The sequence below is a fragment of the Branchiostoma floridae genome, chromosome 7 (genome assembly GCF_000003815.2).
Source record: "Branchiostoma floridae strain S238N-H82 chromosome 7, Bfl_VNyyK, whole genome shotgun sequence".
NCBI classification, from domain to species: domain Eukaryota; kingdom Metazoa; phylum Chordata; class Leptocardii; order Amphioxiformes; family Branchiostomatidae; genus Branchiostoma; species Branchiostoma floridae.
The window spans coordinates 24076960-24097129 of record NC_049985.1 but is presented as its reverse complement, the minus strand read 5'-3'; the positions used below and the strand labels follow the sequence as shown (position 1 = coordinate 24097129).

The 20170-nt window shown below is 38.1% G+C and overlaps 1 protein-coding gene across 2 annotated transcripts in view; it reads right to left on the bottom strand.

Annotated features, from left to right (window-relative positions):
- The window catches only part of LOC118419845 (POU domain, class 4, transcription factor 3-like), a 44459-nt gene extending 38020 nt beyond the window's left edge, over window positions 1–6439 (bottom strand). For both annotated transcript variants that reach the window (XM_035826490.1, XM_035826491.1), the window contains exon 1: window positions 6321–6439. In XM_035826490.1, coding sequence (XP_035682383.1) covers window positions 6321–6407 — 87 coding nt within the window. In that variant the 5' untranslated portion in view covers window positions 6408–6439. The remainder of the gene's footprint in view (window positions 1–6320) is intronic.
- Between the last annotated feature and the right edge of the window lie 13731 nt (window positions 6440–20170).

Below are 20170 nucleotides of genomic sequence, written 5' to 3'. Positions count from 1 at the left end.
TAGAACGACCGAATTTTCCCTCATTTACAGCAATCTTGTGTCTTCCGTCTCAAAACGTGACGTACATACATTGGACTATGGACCAGCTGGTGAATTGTTTGTATCTATCAATAGTCAGGGACAAAGTCAACAATAACAAGACACCTTTTAAACATTGACCTGCATGGTACCTCTGTTGCAATGTGTTATCAGTCATGTACAGGACTTGTTGTTGTTGTCTTGTAGATACAAGAGAATTCGTTGTAGATTCTGTTGGATGTTTGTTCAATGCTGTTAGAATTAGAATTCCGCCAGTTGCGCACAATGCATTTTTCGGTACAACATTGGGAAAATATAGACTGGATATTATCGCTATATACACAAACATATCCTTGCATACAATACGTTTTGTATGAATGCATGTTTCGCAAGGCTGATGTACAAGGTGTTTTAGAAACAAAGATGGCGGCGCCTTCGTAACATTAGGCTTGTCATGACACAGAATAAACTGTTATTTGGCTGTCCGAACACATGTACTGTGTCCTGTCTATAGCGTCCACGTATTACCATAAACATTTTGTAGAAGTGTTGACTTATAAGTGTCAATTGCGTGTCAATTGCGTGTCAATTGTAGTATCAACTAAAAGAATTAGAAAATGAAACGACCACAAGCATTACACGAATAGATGTTTTTTTTCAACCCGTTTCCCTCTACATTTGGTTTTAAAAATAAAGAAACATGTTTCCTTATCTTCAAATTGAAAAGGTAATCTTCATTGGATATCACCTGCGTGTAAGATTCAGTTTGTTTTTTTAAGGAAAGGCTTTCGTGAGCCGAGGCATATATATTTTTGTTGGGCAGCATCTATAAAACACCAAAGAACTCATGGTATGTATATACTCTGTCACAAAAAGGTATCAACTGATAGATAATCAGGCATTCCATTTTGTTCATGCCCGAAGGCAAATTTCAATGTTAAGCATATGATAGGAACACGGGAAAATATACATGTGACGAAGGACATTTGATCAACATTTCATGACTATAAGACCCAAAAACAAATACTAGATTTTGCCTATATCTAGGCTATCCAAGTTGGGTTTGGTTTCCTTTTTAGCAAGCTTTTTTCCCTAATTTGTAAGCTCTGTGATCTTTGCTCTCTGTACTGTGATAGTTGCTCTCTGTTCACCAATGAATGTGGGAATGTTGGAATAGGTCGACGTCGTGGTGATTTTTTTCTATTAAAGAAATAATTAAATATATCGTTATATGTCATACGTAAAACATTGCAAGCCTCTCTGACCCATACCTTCAGCAGAATTTTCTTCTCTTACAACATTTTGTAAACCAAACAATATTTGGAGAGACAATCATCAAACGCAAAGGAACGCTTTCTTTCCTAAGACAGTTAGAAGAGGGCATCCACATATAGAATTCCATGTTCAATTTCGATATCATTACATTCAAATGTTACATATTATATCCAAAAACATAACGAACATTTCAAATCATTACATCTTCATTAAAAGGAATATAATGTAGGTTTTGGTATTTATTTTGATATCCCAAGCTTACAGAACAATAAAAATAGTGACAACATACGTGTAGTATACGATGTCGAATGTTTCCTCTACAGAATGTTCACTCTGACTATAGTTCTAACACAACAAACCACACCGGGCACTGTTGGTATGTTACTCGGACAGGAGAACAACCGGCCAGGAAGCGAAGATTTGAAGTGTACGGTACTCCCGCTATTTTGAAGCATTGCAAGGGGACGATAAAACACTGAACCAAAACATAATCTACGTACATAGGACTCTAGTGCGATTGGTCTGTTTCGTGAATTGTTTGTAATTATCAATAATGAATGGAAAAGTCAACTGCCGACATTACAAAACACCAGTTTTTACCCTCGACCAACTTGGTACCTCAGTTATAATGTGTTGTCAGTAGTTTTCTTGTTTTTACAAATTTTCACGGTTTCCTTCTTCGTTTGGTTAACATTGCATCAGAGTTATTTCGCTGTATACAATATATTTTGTGACACAACATTTGGAAAGTATATAGACGGGATGTCAACGTTATATACGGGAACATGATCTTATAAGTAAATTTTTGTCATAATCGCTATGGCTATATCATATCTCAGTGCGGCCGCGTGGCGCAGTGGCAGCATGTTCGGCTCGAGACCGAGAGGTGGCGGGTTCGAATCCAACTGCTGTGTCACCGATCTTGTGCCCTTGGGAAAGGCACTTTACACGACTTTCCTCACTTAACTCAGGTGTAAATGAGTATCTAGCTGCAGCTAGTGGCCTTGGCCCGGCTTTGTGGCCGACACAGGCCTTAGGGGCATGTTCGGGCATGATGCATACGCCATGACACACGAGTTGCGTGATCGGGGGTAGGAGGAATCCCCTACATCCTTGGTCGGAAGTCCTCCTAGGAGACGGAAACTCCAAATAATAAACCTGCATCTGCTGGGGCCGTCTTACGTGGAAAACAGTTCTGTCCCTGTAGGACTTAGTGCACCAGTAGACGAGAGTGCATCCTTCTCCTTAAAAAGTCAAGTGCAGGCCAGGCAGACTGGTCGTATAATGAACCTTGTCTGCCTACCATTGATCTTCGGATACGAAGAAACAGCCATCATCATGATCATCATATCATATTTTGGTATGTATGAAATTACAGGATCTATTTCACCCCTGTTCGCACTAAATGGCGTTGCGGAGTATGAATACTAACACACAGGGTTATAATGCATTTTTGTATGATCTACAGCGATCCAGAATGACTGTGACAGTTTGTATGCCACTACCTGACGTTTTTAGAGCAGCATTTCCTAAAACATTTTAGAGCAATATTTTCTAGTTTGTATCCCACCACTCTTTGATTCGATGCTACATCATTTTTATACATACCGTATCTGTAGAGAATAATAGTAATATTAACGGAAATATAACATAAACAAAAGGAAAAAAAAATCCTCACTTAAAACCTGTGTCTAATACTGAAAATTCCATGCATTTCCTCATCCTATATTACACAAACACAGCTATATTTTCAACATCATTTAAAATCAAGAAGAAGCCGAACCTTCGTATTAGTACTCATAGAACCTATGTTTTTGATTAGTATTAGAAACCATCTCAATATCACCACGTGTACCTTATTGTCTTTTGAGTCTGTATATATCCGTATGTCTGTACTTAAGCCCCGATATAGCATGAAAATACAATACACGCTATCAAATTTCTCTGTATTGTTATAGTGGCCAACGGTTTCTGTTTGGATGAATAGAAGAAATAAACCATGATAATAAAAGAGAATGTTTAAAGTTCAGGGTCAGTGTTTTGAATATTGACAGATGGGCCATTTTTTAGTCACGCTTTTGCGGTTAATAACTGTGGCTTTTCAAGTTCGCGTTACTATAATTAACACGTGTATTACAGACAATATTCATGAACTTGAAAGCATCAACGTAATGACAAGATAATAGGGGTATCCTTAGAGACTGGATTTTCTAGAACAAAGAAAGACTTTTTGGTCCACCTGTTATACTTTTGTGTATGAAGCCAGGTGGCAAGATAGACTTGCGGTTAGGGTAGTTGACAGAGAACTTATAGGTCCTGAGTTCAAGTTTCTGACAGATCCCGGTGTTGTGCCCTTGGGAAAGACACATGTGACAAAAGCGCATCCCTGGTCAATTCTATGATTGCCAGAGGACCTGATCTACAGGGCAAGGGGACATGTTGTCAGGGCATGGGGCAACAGCGCCCTTGTGCCCTCTAGATCCTTAAACAAGAATGGTACTGAAAACATTTAGAATGTGTAAATGGCGGCGAGTGCCTTACAGTCTAACTAGAGGTGAACATACGACAAAACAAGCCTGGGTAAGAATGGACTAGATGTTAAGTTGTGTTTTTTTTTTGTCTTGTTCTGCTAGTTTTCTTCTTTTTTTTCTCCGTCGCGCGTTAGTTTTGGGGTCTCCAGAGGATGTCATCTGTAAAAAAAATAGTCAGCGTAGACACTAAACCCTACCGCGACTCAGGTGCAAAAATAAGTATCTAGTTTCGGTAAGGGACATTCTTCGGGTAGGACGTTAAATGGAGGTCCCGTGTTTGAGGAGAGCCACACCTCGAACACATTAAGGATTTTATTAGGTAAGTTTATTTGCAAGTTCATGCCCGGAGGCTTATCATAAATACATGAAAGATACATGAAGGAGGACTTACATGTGATAATAAAAAGTGAGATTAAAATCACCATAATAAGGGACTTCTTTAATGTTAGTGTAGTCTACTAGTATATATAGATAGGTTGGGCTTGAATTCTTTTTTTGAAGCAGAGAAAGGTAAATAGCCCCTCTATGTCTACAATTTATTTGTGGTTTCTGTAATTCAAGATAAGAGTTTGTTTGTTTGTGAATGTCGGAAAGTTCCGAAAAAGAACCTCCAGAATTTTCGTAAACAGTAGACTGTAGTGATCTTTCCCGGTGTGAGCGGCTAGAATTACACCATGAGGCGGTTTACCGGGTATGTAGTATATAAACAAATACAAACACACAGGGGGTAAAAGGCGGACAATGCACAGCGTAAGGTACGGGACCGCCGCCTCGAATTCCCGGAAAAAAACGGTCACACGGAACCAGCATCCGGCCACGTGCAGTAAATTACCGGAATATAATACGCTGGATGAGGCCTATTAAACAGATGGTATGGAATATCATAGTCTAATTACATGAAAGACAGTTATTACCTTCGCACATAGGTAATGTTTTGTCCACGGTTGGTGTATGCGTTGGTGTCTGTAAAGAGTATAATCTAAGAATGGCTCGGCGGATTGTGTTGATATTTGGTATGTGGTTAGTTCCTTGGAATTCCTGGCAGGCCCCAAATGGTGTGTCCTTGGGAAAGACACATCATTTTCCTCACTTTAAACGTGCGGAAATGAGCACCTATCTTTTGTTAGAGGCGTACATATCCGGAGACACAATGTCATACCTTTAGCACGTTGAATGTCCACCCCACTTATCGAAAAGAGTAGGGGTCCTTCCCGGTGGGGGTGGATCAAACCTTACAGTCTTGTCTTACCCAGCTTGTACTTACAAAACTATAGTGTGTTATATTGAAAGGTGGTTTACTGGTTCTGCCAAACAAAATAAAACAAAGCAAAATGTCACATGATGATCAGAAAAGCACGCATGAATCTACGAATAATTTCATCACATCGCACAGGTTTACAATTGTAATCATGATAAGCTTTACATATCGAAATCGTAAAGTCATTTTATTATTGTCCTAAAGTTACGCTGTTTTTATAAGAGGACACCGGGCAGGTAACCACAGGGCATGTAATTTTCTGTACAGTAGGTGTAGAACATTTGAACTTGTTTTAGCTAGTCGAAATTTCCTTACATTGTACAACAGTACAATACAGCTAACTATGTTTTACAGTAAGACACTATGTATGTGAAGTTAAAAACCAAAACCATAATCAGATATCAAAAATAAAAACATACATCAAAGCGCCCGAGCTCACATGTGAACACTTTTGTAAATGTCACATAGTCACACTTTTCAATAGGAGGACAAATCTTATTCTTTTGTCTGTAATTCCAAGGCAGGTAGATTTCTGTACAGTTTTTGAAAAACATTTGTACTTGTTTTAGCTAGTCGTAACGTCAGAAATTTTCATACATTGTCCAACATTACAAAACAGCTAACTATGTTTGACCGTAAGACTATACATATATTTGTGAAGTTAAAAATTTAAATAAGAACCAAAACATCATGAGAAACAAAACCCTAGGCACCCAGACTTATATCTTCACACGATATGTACAATATACTTATGATCAACTTTTACATATCAACACCAGAAACTTATCCAATAACCTTCATATAATTTACCTGTTTCATAGTTGGACCACTCTTGTTCTTTTGTCTGTATTCTAGAAATTGTAGAACATCTATACTTGTCTTTGCTATTCATATAGTCTGAAATTTCTTTGTTTTTTCAACAGTGCATATTTCCGCTAATCATGTTTTATCTATTTGACTGTAAGAGTGTACATACGTGAAGTTTAAAGGTTTGAATAAAAACAAAACCGTAATCAGAAATTAAAGAAAAAAAAAACCCAAATCGCCCGGGTTGAAATCTGAACCATTTCCCTGGCCGTGGTACTTATCAGCCTTCCATTTCCCGCCAAAAACATCAATTACCCAAACGAGCTCTGCACTCCTCTCTGTCAAACCCCGCTCGTAAACAGGTTCTGAAAAATAAATGAAAGCCTTACAGAGAAAGAGAGAGAGATAGAGAGAGGGAAGTAGGCACTCACTTTTAGTACTCCGTTATCCCAAAACGCCTCTACGCCAAGCTGGCGCCTGGATAGAGAACCGTCCGGTCCGTCAAGTCGTGAAGCCATGAGGAGAAACTGAGAGAAAAATCAGACGACACTTTGCGCGTACGGGTTGACTGGGTAGCAAGAGTTGCAGCTTAAGCTTGCGGGCAGACGACACCTCTGACATGTGCAATGGTCGGGGTGCAAGTAGCACAAGCGCTTAACAAAAGATGCCCCAAGGCTAGAAGTTTGAAAAATTCATGTGGCGGGTAATTCCCGCTCGCGATTGATATGTAAGATGGATGTTGTTGTCAATACCTTGTTAAGCTCGCAACGGGGGCTGATTGGGAAATAGGAGAGATCACTTTAGCTTAGGGCAAAATGTTGCAGATATCCTTTTTAACAACATTTCTACAGCGTCGTGTTAAAATGTAAACTGATACTAAGATTTAACTATTTTATTGAGTATAGCCAGAACCTAAGTTACGTTCGCAACGGGGGCTGATTGGAAAATAGGATAGATCACTTTAGCTTAGAGCAAAATGTTGCAGATATCCCTTTAAACAACATTTGTACAGCGTAGTTTTAAAACGTAAACTGATAAATGTTTACTAAGATTTACCTATTCTATTTAGTATAGCCAGAATTTTGTTAAGCTCACAACGGGGGCTGATTGTGAAATAGGAGAGATCACTTTAGCTTAGGGTAAAATGCTGCAGATATCCCTTTTAACAACATTTCTACAGCGTCGTGTTGAAACGTAAACTGATAAATGTTTCCTAAGATTTAACCATTTTATTGAGTATAGCCAGAACCTTGTTAAGCTCGCAACGGGGGCTGATTGGAAAATTGGAGAGATCACTTCAGCTTAGAGCAAAATGTCGCATATATCCTTTTAAACAACATTTCTACAGCGTCGTGTTGAAACGTAAACTGATAAATGCTTACTAAGATTTAACCATTTTATTGAGTATAGCCAGAACTTTGTTAAGCTCGAAACGAGGGCTGATTGGGAAATAGGAGAGATCACTTTAGCTTAGGGTAAAATGTTCCGGATATCCCTTTAAACAACATTTCTACAACGTTGTGTTAAAGAGAAAAACTGTTTAATGCTTACTTAGATCAAACTACTTTGTTAAGTGCAGCCAGAACAAGATAATGTGTTAATTTATTGGAAAAATTCCGAACGTCTGTATTATGGAAGATGGTAGAAAAAGAGTGTGAACAGGCACATATAGCTTTGTATAACGTTACTCTTCGGAAATTGTCCTTATGCCACAACTGTATTCTGCTGACATATTGCAACATATGTATTGTACACCATGGTGTCTTCACAAAAAAATACAACAACAATTATTAGTTAATCAAGTTGATTGGAGTTATAAAAGAAATCAAAAACATAAGTTCCATTGTGGTACCATAAAAGATTGCTAAGGATCCAAAATCTAACCATTTGGTGGTCTCATCAAAACCTAACCACTTTCTAAATACCAAGCAAGGCATATATGGTTTGAACAAGCCTGTATAAAGTGTATTTCACTCATATGAAGTATGATATACTACAACCGTATCAACTTCAGATTCTGTCTAGATCATATAGCTCCCATCCAGCGAATCTTTGAGCTAACATGTGTACGTTAACTTATTAACCTCGGTAGTTTCGCGCAAGGAAAAGTCCCCATTTTCTACTCGACGGCGATCGCGCTGCGCTCTCACTGCGACCTAAAACGGATGTATTTAACCTTCGCTTTCATACTGGGTATGTCACAAAATATGTAAAAGAGAAAAGACAACAAAACGAAAAGAGTGTAAAAATATTCCTTTTCTTTTCTATACAATTCGTTGAGCGATATGTCAAATTTCAGGTCGCAGAGAGAGCGCAGTAAGAGCGCCGTCCTAGTGGAAAGAGGGTATATAAGAATTATCGGAACTCTTGAATAATACAGTCGGGCTGGTAGCCTATCACACCCCGGGTACCACCGCACAAATCCCGCGGTACACGGGGGAGCGCGCTCGGGAATGAAGAGAAGAAGTTTTCCATTAACTCCTAATTTCGCGTATTTGCCTTTTCCGTGAATATTTTATGATTTAATAAAAATGAACATACCCCTTACCATCCCCTTGTTAAGTATGCAGGAATACCATGAGGATCAAACAAACCGAATTACTGGGATGTATCCTGTCTTATGTTGACAAAACCTGGCTAAGCTGCACAGCGGGTTTTGAGTCCCAAAATTTGTTGGAGGAAGGCAAACGGCAAATCTTGGAATTGAGATGTCATCAAGATTTTATAGAAGGAACTGCAGGGAATGGATAAAACGTATGTCTGTTATGTGGGGAGGCATTTGGGTACTAGCCGGAACACTACAATGGGAAGAAAACACGTATTTTATATATGTAGTATGAAACTATGATATTAGCACCACCTGATTGTAAGAAGATAGTAGATATTTACTTATGCAAGCCGTAATTCTTTAGTAAGTAGAATTCTGATTTATCATTTCATTCTGTGGTTTGCAGCTGTTGCTTTTTATGCTATGGCACCAACGAAAATATATTTTTCTTCGTTCAAAAGTTTGTACTATTGAATTAATGTATATGTTTTTTTCGTTAATAAACCATCTTAAAATTACGAATATTATCAGAGCTTGTGTTATGTTCGGGGCAAAAGTCGTTTCATGATATTGACGTGACTTTTTGAAGAAAGGCAGATAAAACCTTGAGAAAAGAAGTTATCTTATTGCGGGGTTCTTTCTCGAGGCTCTTTCAGAACAGGAGAACCTAAAGACACAATCCATGATTTCTCGTAATAAAAATTCATGACTAAGACTAAGTTTATAACGCCAAGTCAAGTCAACGTTTACAATGTGCACTCAAGACAAAGTGGTGTAAACGACTATATATACTGGCTAGTACCATTAATCTAATAGTAGCACAATCTACACGTAACTTAGATCTAAAGATACCGTTGTATACAATAAATTTCTTCCGTGGATTACAACCACAACACACTTAAGCCTTCTTCCGTTTGTAATTTTCTTGTAAAAGTCCAACTATAGTCGTGAAGAAGAAGACATCAGACTAGATAGTTAGCGTCACATGATCCCGAAGGACTCGAGGACGTTTTTTATTGATGGGGATTCCCATGTTGTTATCGACACTTGACTTGATATGACCTGACAAGGTGCCTCATATTACAACTGACTCCTGGGGTCACAACACGGAAACTCGACGGAAAGTTTCTGAGTTTTTGTGCAAGCTTTTGAAATCTTACCGACCAATAGAAAACATTATTTTTTTGCTTCACGGAACAAAAACACGGAACACAGAAACTCGGCGAAAGGTTTCTGAGTTTTGTGATCTTTCGACATCTTACCGACCAACAGAAAACAATCGTCTTGCTTTAGTCGTCCAACTAGTTTATATATGATCATTAATCATGTTGAATAATTCATCTCCTACTACACGAAAAAGAAGTCAAATCCTTAAAATAGTTTGTTTGTAAATGGATTTAGAATAGATGCCATTTTCTTTTTAGTTTATCTTTATTATCTCATTTCATTTATCTTATTTTCCATTCATCCAATTCAATTCATTTTCCTTTTCGTATCGGTAAGTACGTGATTCAATAATACCCCTGTCACATTGCGCGAAAATCGATCGGACGACGAGTCTGCGACAATCGCCCGAGCCTCGCTTATAATGATAACTTTATTGCACAACAATTGTACGAGGTATAAAGTATGGCTTATATGTGACAGGGACGATTTTCAGGTGAAAAATGCTCGCATCCTCTGTCGATCTTAAATATGGCCGATCTTCCATCGATACGCCCGAAGATCGTGGATAACGTGACAGGGGTGTAACGACATTTGTATAATTGTATGCCATTCAAGAAATTTTCCTCGTTGTACTAAAAGTGCAGCTGGCTCACAGCCGTCAACTTTTCTCACACATTTTCTAAATTTAAGGTTATAATTTCTGTAGCGTTTTGGGGTGAGTGCGTGTTTCTTTGTCTTTTTGTGTGTTTGTTTGTGTGTGTGTGTGCTTGTTTGTGTGTGTGCTTGTTTGTGTTTTGTTTTGTTTGTGTATTTTGAAACACCTGGGTAGCCTATTCAGTGCATAATACACTGGTTTTCGATAGGGCCCAGTATCACATATACAAACAAATATGTGTGTTTGTTTGTGTGTTTGTTTGTTTGTGTCTGTGTTTGTTTGTGTATGTGTGTGTGAAGGCTTTGATGAATTGATAAATTGTATTGATACTCTGTATATTAGTAGCTCTTCACAAGACCTTGAAATAATTATATTTCAAGCCAACTAGCGGCTTTTTAAAGTACCACATCAAAACTTCAGGTTTATCTATCTATCTTTTATCTGTGAGATTCCCTGAGAAAATTTTAGGTTACAGCGTGGTCGCAACGAGGTCACCGCAGTGAATGCCAATGGCAGTACTATAACTACATTTATTTCTCTCCGCGACGGTTCCACGACACAGCGGGTTTTGTTGTGAGTTCTCCCGTCTCTCTGAAGGTGAAATCTCCCATTCCGGCCCGCCCAGGCCTCCTCCTCCGTCCCTCTCCCATCCAACTTCTAATTTTCCGCCTGCCTAAACAAAGCCAGGCTCGGGTCGGGCGACGCGGACTGAAGAATCTACCACAGACGACAGGGGGAGGGGCAGGGTCCACAAAGTGAAAACATAAATAAACGAGATGTTAAAGGCAATCTAAGCAGTATTAGATCGTTGAAAATGGAAGTAATTTGGGTAAGGCAATTTGTATATTGTTGACGAATAATGCAATATTTTTAGCACATTTACATCATAAATTGAGCCGTTAAAAACAGGACAGAAACAAGTTACACGAGTTATACGAGGATTCCTGATCAAGGCCTAATTTCTTTGGGTTCCAATAGTAAGGAATATCCTTGTGCGACTTGTCTATGGGCCTCTTTTAACCGCTCAAATTATGAAATAATGATGTAAATGTGAGAATACAGTGGAGTAGATGTCAATATTATACAGATTGCCTTATACAGAATATTTCCACCTTTAACTCTGTAATATTGCTGAGGTTGCCTTTAAAATCAGACATCTTGCTGCTATACCCTAGATAGTCGCTGGGGGGACCAAAATCTAATCATTCCTTTCTTATACCAACAACATCTTTTAATGTACCAAATATTAAACAGATCAAAAACAACTTTTCAAGTTATTCTAGTCACAAACACAAGCAGATGCACGCAACCTAGAAAAATGTTTACTGTATGGCATCCCCATTATGACTGTCCTTTTAGTATTGTTTTGCTGAGTAAAAAAAGACAAAATTCCTATAATGGTATTAGTTGTGGAATGATAATAAGTACATATTTCCATATTTTGTGCCTGTGAAAGCATTAGAATCCTGGCGAACTGTATTATGATACATATTTACGTACTAGCATTATATTTTTATGTAGTTCTCCATATCAATATAAGTTTGTTACCACAGGCATTTCCTCGAAACATTGTGTCAATTCTTCAGTCACATTGTACAGATATACATCACAAGAATGAAAACATATACACAACGTATAAGGCAACAAAATTATATCAATCTATATACACATCTATAAAACATACCTGGACGCCCAAGAGGTTTTTAGAGTATTTGATATTGTCGTAGAATAAGCCCGATTTAAGCAAAGACTATGTAATGGTATAAGATGAATGAAAAAAGCCGTTTTCTATTGTGTTTTGTCGAAATCCTGGCTAGTAAAAAAATGACAACAACAAAGAACACCCCTTCCTAGATTCTACGAATGGAATGCCCCTTGAGTAGCTGAATAAACGAGTAGACAGTGCCTGGATAAAGCTGATCAAGCCCCCTTACCGAACCGCCTTAGATAACTTTCCGCGGAAGCCTCCCTTATACATAATGCACGCTAATGTTAGGTTTGATTACGCGGAGTTTTACAGCGCGGATGCCTCCGCCAGGGTTTCAGCCACTAAAACTTATACCCAAACTTCTGAAATATGGATGGCGGGCTTAGACTTTGTTATAGGATCAATGCAGCCTGCGCTACTAAAATTGATTGAGGGATATTTTCCGCTAAGTGGCGATATTAGCTGCGAACCAAGCCGCTGTACTGTCGGCGCTGCACGTACTAAAGGGGGAGGGGGGCAATATGACTTAGGTTCCCTTTCTACTAGACTGCGATCGCGCTACGCCTTTTATGCGACCTAGAACAGATTTGTGGCATCGTAGATTTCATAACCAACAAAAACATCATCCAGGATGTAAAAGTATAATTAAAAAGAAAACAGAACACGCAGATATTTGTTCTTCTTTTATCAGTGAAAATTGTTCAACGATCTTTGAAATCACTTGGTCGCAGCGAGGTTGCAGATGGTCGCCGCCCTAGTAAAATTTGGGGAGGGGGGCATTTTATTACTATTACTGGAGATGTATCATTAATCTGATAGCCATTTTGGGGAGAAACTCTACAGCAGATTTTCAACAAATTACCTGCGTAAAATATGCATTATCGCTTGACACAATAGTACACTAAGAAGTGGTGACACATTTTAAAGAGGGGTAGGTTAATAACAAAAGATTTCGGGATAGAATTGAGGCTTTAAGTAGAGATGAAATTAGTTTATTGATAAGAATTGCGTGATTGCACTGTACAGAAAGAACAACAACCCTAGCATATATTCTTGAAGACGTGGGGTGCTTTCGATCCAATTTTGGAAACTATATATCTCCATAGTAAACGCCACGGGCAAGTTGTAAGAAAGATTTCAGAAACAGTCAACGATGCAGTTTACGGTGAAACTTTTTTCCATTCGCAATGCGATAAACTGAAGCCCCCAGAGTCTGTGAATCGAACCTCCGACCTTTAAAAAGGTGACATAAACAGCGCACAGCACGTTTTATGACTAAAGCTAGGATCTGATCATTCGCGGCGAGCCCATTAACTAAGTGATCAGCGTGTGGAAGGGCCGGATTAGGGATTCATTTGGCGGGGAGGGGTAATGTCGGCACCGCCTCAGGCAAGCTTCAGTTTACGGTGTATCATCCGCCACAACCCGCCCGCCATGTTACGCTCCACCGGGCAAATACATCAGTCATGTAGCTAAACACATCAGGAAATATTTTACGGCGGAAAGAACCCCACATGATGGAGCTCTCTTTTTTACTACACGGCGATCGCCGAGAGACTGTACAGCGACCAATATCATGTTTCACGAAGGGAAAACATATTGTTTTTGTTGTTGTTCTTCTTCTTTCTTCTTCTTCTGTCATGAAAAACTATGTGGCTAAATATATAAGGAAATAACGGCGGAAAGAACCACACATGATCGAGCTCCTCTTTCTACTTCACGGTGATCGCTGAGAGACTGTACAGCGACCAATATTATGTTTCACGAAGGGGAACATATTGTTTTTGTTTGTGTTCCTCTTCTTTCTTCTGCTTCTGTCATGAAAAACCATGTGGCTAAATATATAAAGTAATAACGGCGGAAAGAACCACACATGATCGAGCTCCGTTTCTTCTACACGGCGAACGCTGAGAGACTGTACAGCGACCAAAATTATGTTTCACGAAGGGAAATATATTGTTTTTGTTGGTGTGTTCTTCGTTCTTCTTCGTTCTTCTCCTGTCATAACCAATCAGAGTTTAGAACTGCCGGTAACATCGGCATATTAGCTATTACAGCAAATATGAGCAAAATACTAGAAAGGCCGACATTTGCTTGAGAGCAAATACAGCATATTTCAGCCATCTCCCTCGTGCAACAATAGGCCTTGAGGTCGTTGACCCCTTTGGCCATTGGAAAATGACCCGAAAAATTCCCAAATATATCATTTTAAAGTGTTCCATGCCAAAAATTATACATGGGTCATTTGGATAAATATTTAGAGCACCCCTTTACCAAGTTTCGGGTCATTTGGTTGTAAAACGAGGGAACAGGAGCCAAAAATGTCCAATTTTTGTCAAAAAAATTGCCATAAAATCGCAATATTAAGCATTATGTTGTACTGTATGGAAAAACTGTTATCGAATTCATGTGCACATTATTGAAGGGCACTTTCATACCAAATTTCAGGTCATTCGGTTGTAAAACGAGGGTACAGGAGGCGAAAATGTGCTTTTTTTTTGTCAAAAAATGGCCCAAAATTGCAAAATTAAGCATTTTGTTGTACCGTATGCCAAAACTGTTATTAAATCTGGGTGGGCATATGGTCAGGGCACCTCTGTACCAAATTTCATGTCATTCGGCTGTAATACCAGGGTACAGGAGCCCAAAATATACATAAAAATTGACAAAAACCTCAATAGAATCATTCTAAACGCAGATATGAAAAAAATGAAAAAAACACCTGAGGGTATTGGCTTACTCTACCTTTGTGCCAAATTTCAAGTCAATCGGTTTAAAAATGGCGGAGTTGATTCGATTTGAAGATTTGACAGGAGAAAGAAAGAAAGAAACATTACGAATACAATATATTTCACCATACCTATGGTATGGCTGAAATATAATGACGGTTTAACCCAAAAATGAATCTTACAAAATTCCCCCGTTCAAGAATGGACTCCAGTGCACCCTATGTGAATTTTCACAATAGACCAGTCCAGAAATACTCCCACTGAAACCTTGGCCTTTTGAATAAGAAACCAAATCCAAAATTGAATTTAGCAAAAAAGGTCCCAGTGCATGAAAAGGTATAATAGACCAGTCTAAAAACACTTCCACTAAAAATTGAATTTTGAATCATCACCCATTCAAAACTGAATTTGAAAAAATCCCCCTTCCGTGTGCAAAAAATGGACTCTTCCATGTAAAGTAGAGCAGTCCAAAAATAAATCCGCTAAAATAGGACTTTGACATAATCACTGAAGTCCAAAAAAATGGATTTTTAAACCCCCCCCCTCAATGCAAGAATGGACTCTTCCAGCACACCCATGTAAAATTGCAAATTAGACCAGTCCAAAAATAACCCTACTGAAAGACTTTGACAAACTAGAAGTCACCAAAGTCCAAAATATGAATTTCAAAAAAATCCCCCCTTCGTGTGAGAATAGACTCTTCCAGCACACTTTCTGTAAAATTGCGAAATAGACCTGTCCAATAATACACCCACTGAAAGACTTCACCAGTCCAATGATGAATTTTAAAAAAATGAACCCCTCCGTGTAAGAAAGGACTCTTCCAGATGACACCTGGCTCGCTGATTGGCTGCCACCTCCCCCTTTTTAGGATATAGATTCAGGCTAAGTGATTGGTTACCTATCTAATTAGATTAAATAGACATAGATGCCAGTAGGTGCAATCTGCAGCTGGGGGTCAACGACCTTAAGGTCATTGACCCCTCTGGCTATTGGAAAATGACCCAAAAAATCACCAAATATATCATTTTGAAGTAGTTTATGACAAAAATTGTACATGTGTCATTTGAATAAATATCTACTGCACCCTTTTACCAAAACTTAGGTCATTTGGTTTTAAAACCAGAGCACCAGAGCCAAAAGTGTACGTTTTTGGTCATAAAATGGCCAAATAATCGCAAAATTAAGCATTTTGTTGTACAGTCTGCCTCAAGTGTTATTGAATCCATGTGCGCATATGTCTAGGGCACTCCTATACTAAATTTCAGGTCATCCGGTTCTAAAACCAAGGTACAGGAGCCAAAAGTGTCCTTTTTTGGTAAAAAAAATGACCAAAAAATCGCAAAAATAAGCATTTCCTTATACTGTACACCAAAACTGATATTGAATCTATATGGGGGACTTATCAAGGCACATCTGTGCCAAATTTCAGCTCATTCGGTTATAATACCAGGGTACAGGGGGCCCAAATATACAGTTTTGGTCTTAAGATGACCAAAAAACCTTAATAATATCATTTAAGAGACAGATATGGAAAAAATGAAAAAAACACCCGAGGGTATTGGCCCACTCTACCCTTGTGCCAAATTTCAAGTCATTCGGTTGAGGAACAACGGAGATACCGTGTTCTGAAGATTTGACAGGAGAAAGAAAGAAAGAAGAAACATTACGAATACTAGAAAGGCCGACATTTGCTTGTGAGCAAATACAGCATATTGCAATCCATCTTCATACAATAAAGGACTCTTCCAGAACACCCCAATCTATGCAAAATGGACCAGTCTATGTGGCCCATTTCCCATTTATAGTGCTAAAGCTACCCCAACACCAAATTCCAGATCAGTTGGCTTTCTCATGACACAGGAAGCAAAAATATACATTTTTGGTCAATAATGGCAAAAAATCCCAAATTTCACAATTTTTGTTTGATGTACACCATAGGTGTGAATAGAGCCCTGTGGCTACATACCGTACGCACCTTCATACCAAATTTCAGACCATTTGGTTTTCATACATAGGCACAAGAGCCAAAACTTAACATTTTTAGTCCATAAATGGCAAAAAATCCCAAAATTCAACAATTCAAGGTAATGTATGCCCAAAGTGAAAATGAGGTACTGTGGGCACATGCCAGACACACCTTCATGCCGAATTTCAGGTCATTAGGTTTTCATACAAGGGTATAGGAGCCAAAAATAAACATTTTTAGTAAAAAATGGCCGAAAAACCCAAAATAACTCAGTTTTGAAATGATCGATAACGAAAGCGTTGATGTGGTCCTGTTGTCATGTGTCCAATGCACCTATGTACGAAATTGCAGGTCATTTGGTTCCAATACAAGGGCATAGGAGTCAAAAATATACATTTTTAGTCAGAAATGGCCAAAACACCCCAAAATAACTAATTTCTAAGTAATCTATGACAAAAATGTTGATGGGGTCCTGTGGTCATATGTCCAATGCACCTCTGTACCAAATTTCAGGCCATTAGGTTGTAATACCAGGGCACAGGGTCCCAAAATATACATAATTGGTCTAAAAATGACCAAAAACCCTAAATATCATAACTTCTAAGGCCTCTATCAAGAAAGTGAAAAAAACCCCTGGGGGTATTTGCTATTTCTATCACCCTGCCAAATTTCAGCTCATTTGGTCAAAAAATGAAAAAGTTGAATCAATTTGAAGATTTTGACAGGAGGAGAAGAGACTCAGCAAAAACAATATATTGCAATCCCATACTATGTATGGATTGCAATATAACTAGAAAGGCCGACATTTGCTTAGGAGCAAATACAGCATATTGCAATCCATCTTCATCCTTGAAAAAAATCCCCAAATTGAACAACTTGAAGTAATGTTTGCTCAAAAGGAAAAGGAAGTACTGTGGGCACTTGTCCTACACACCTTCATGCCGAATTTTAGGTCATTTGGTTTCAATATAAGGGCATAGGAGCAAAAAATATACATTTTTAGTTAAAAATGGCTAAAAATCCCAAAATAACTCATTTTATAAGTGCTCTATGAAGAAAGTGTTGATGGGGTCCTGTTGTCATATGTCCAATTCACCTTTGTACCAAATTTCAGGTCATTTGGTTTACATACAAGGGCATAGAAGCCAAAAATATACATTTTTAATCAAAAATGACTGAAAACCCTAAAATAACTAATTTTGGAAGTGATCTATGAAGAAAGTGTCAATGGGACCCTGTGAGCATATGTTCAATGCACCTCTGTACCAAATTTCAGGTCATTTGGTTTCTATACAAGGGCATAGGAGCATAAAATATACATTTTTAGTCATAAATGGCCAAAACCCCTAAAATAACTAATTTTTGAAGTGATCTATGAACAAAGTTTTGATGGTTTTCTGTGCTCATATGTCCAATGCACCTCTGTACCAAATGTCAGGTCATTAGCTCGTAATACCAGGGCACGGGCCCAAAATATACATATTTTGTCTAAAAATGACCAAAAACCCAAAATATCATAAATTCTAGGGCCTCTATCAAGGAAGTGAAAAAAAAAACACCTGGGGGTATTTGCTATTTCTACCACCCTGCCAAATTTCAGCTCATTTGGCCCTAAAATGAAAAAGTTTAAGGGGTTTGAAGATTTGACAGGAGAACCAAAGGAAAAACAATATATTGCATCCATACTATGTATGGATTGCAATATAACTAGAAAGGCCGACATTTGCTTAGGAGCAAATACAGCATATTGCAATCCATCTTCATCCTTGAAAAAATCCCAAAATTTAACAATTTGAAGTAATCTTTGCTCAAAGGGAAAATGAAGTACTGTGGGCACTTGTCCTACACACCTTCATGCCGAATTTTAGGTCATTTGGTTTCAATATAAGGGCATAGGAGCCAAAAATATTCATTTTTTAGTTAAAAATGGCTAAAAATCCCAAGATAACTTATTTTATAAGTGCTCTATGAAGTAAGTGTTGATGGGACCCTGTGCTCATATGTCCAATGCACCTATGTACCAAATTTCGGGTCATTAGGTTTACATACAAGGGCATAGGAGCCAAAAATATACATTTTTAGTCAAAAATGGCCGAAAACCCCAAAATAACTCATTTTTGAAGTGATCTATGAAGAAAGTGTTAATGGGACCCTGTGCTCATATGTCCAATGCACCTATGTACCAAATTTCAGGTCATTAGGTTTACATACAAGGGTATAGGAGCCAAAAATATACATTTTTAGTCAAAAATGGCCAAAAACCCCAAAATAACTCATTTTTGAAGTAATCTATGAAGAAAGTGTTGATGGACTCCTCTGCTCATATATCCAATACACCTATATACCAAAGTTCAGGTCATTTAGCTTTCATACAAGGGCATAGGAGCCAAAAATAGACATTTTTAGTCAAAAATGGCTAAAAACCTCCAAATAACTAATTTTTGAAGTGGTCTATGAAGAAAATGATGTTGGGTTCCTGTGCTTATATGTCCAATGCACCTCTGTACCAAATTTCAGGTCATTAGGGTTTAATACCAGGGCACAGGGGCCCAAAATATATATATTTTGTCTAAAAATGACCAAAAACCCTAAATATCATAATTTCTAAGGCCTCCATCAAAAAAGTGAAAAAAACACCTGGGGGTATTTGCTATCCCTACCTCCATGCCAAATTTCAGCTCATTTGGCCCAAAAATGAAAAAGTTGAATCAATTTGAAGAATTGACAGGAGAAGAGACAAAGGAAAAGCAATATATTGCAATCCCATACTACGTATGGATTGCAATATAACAATATGTTTCACCATACCTATGGTATGGCTGAAATATAATTAGCTGTTACATCAACTATGACTGAAATATTATAGCTGTTACAATAAATGTGAACAATTATATATTACAGGTTTGCGATAGCAAAACCTAATTTGGTTCCGTACAAGGCAAATAACTAGGAGGAAAACATCCTGCGTTTTCTCGAAAATGTTGAATTTCTAGTGTCAATCTAGATATCTATACCTACAATATGATTCTTTAATAATATAAATGTATGATTTATAATAACAAAGCACAGTAAACGTAAAAAACATTATTCTCTGTTTATGAAATTCGTTAAGCGATCTGTTATATTTAAATCTATGGTCACTCAGAGGTTGCAGCGCGATCGCAGACTCGAGCAGAAATGGGATGTGAGATAATGGATAGAGTTGTGGGGATGGTAAGTAATACAAGAAAATTGAATCCTGGCATTTTCGTTTCACCCGTTTTTCTAGGGTAGTGGGGTATTTTTCTACTCTGTCGATCGCACGCATGAGATATGTGGCTCGGTATAACGCTAGTTCACTTTATCCGCAGGGTAACCTATATCCGTTGCTTTTTAGAAGCAGGGTATTTATGGATATTAAGTCGATAGACATTAGATTCAAATTGCAGTGCTTTTGATGTATAAACATATAATTAGAAAATTTTGCACTTTGACGTCGACTTGATATCCATATATACCCTGCTCC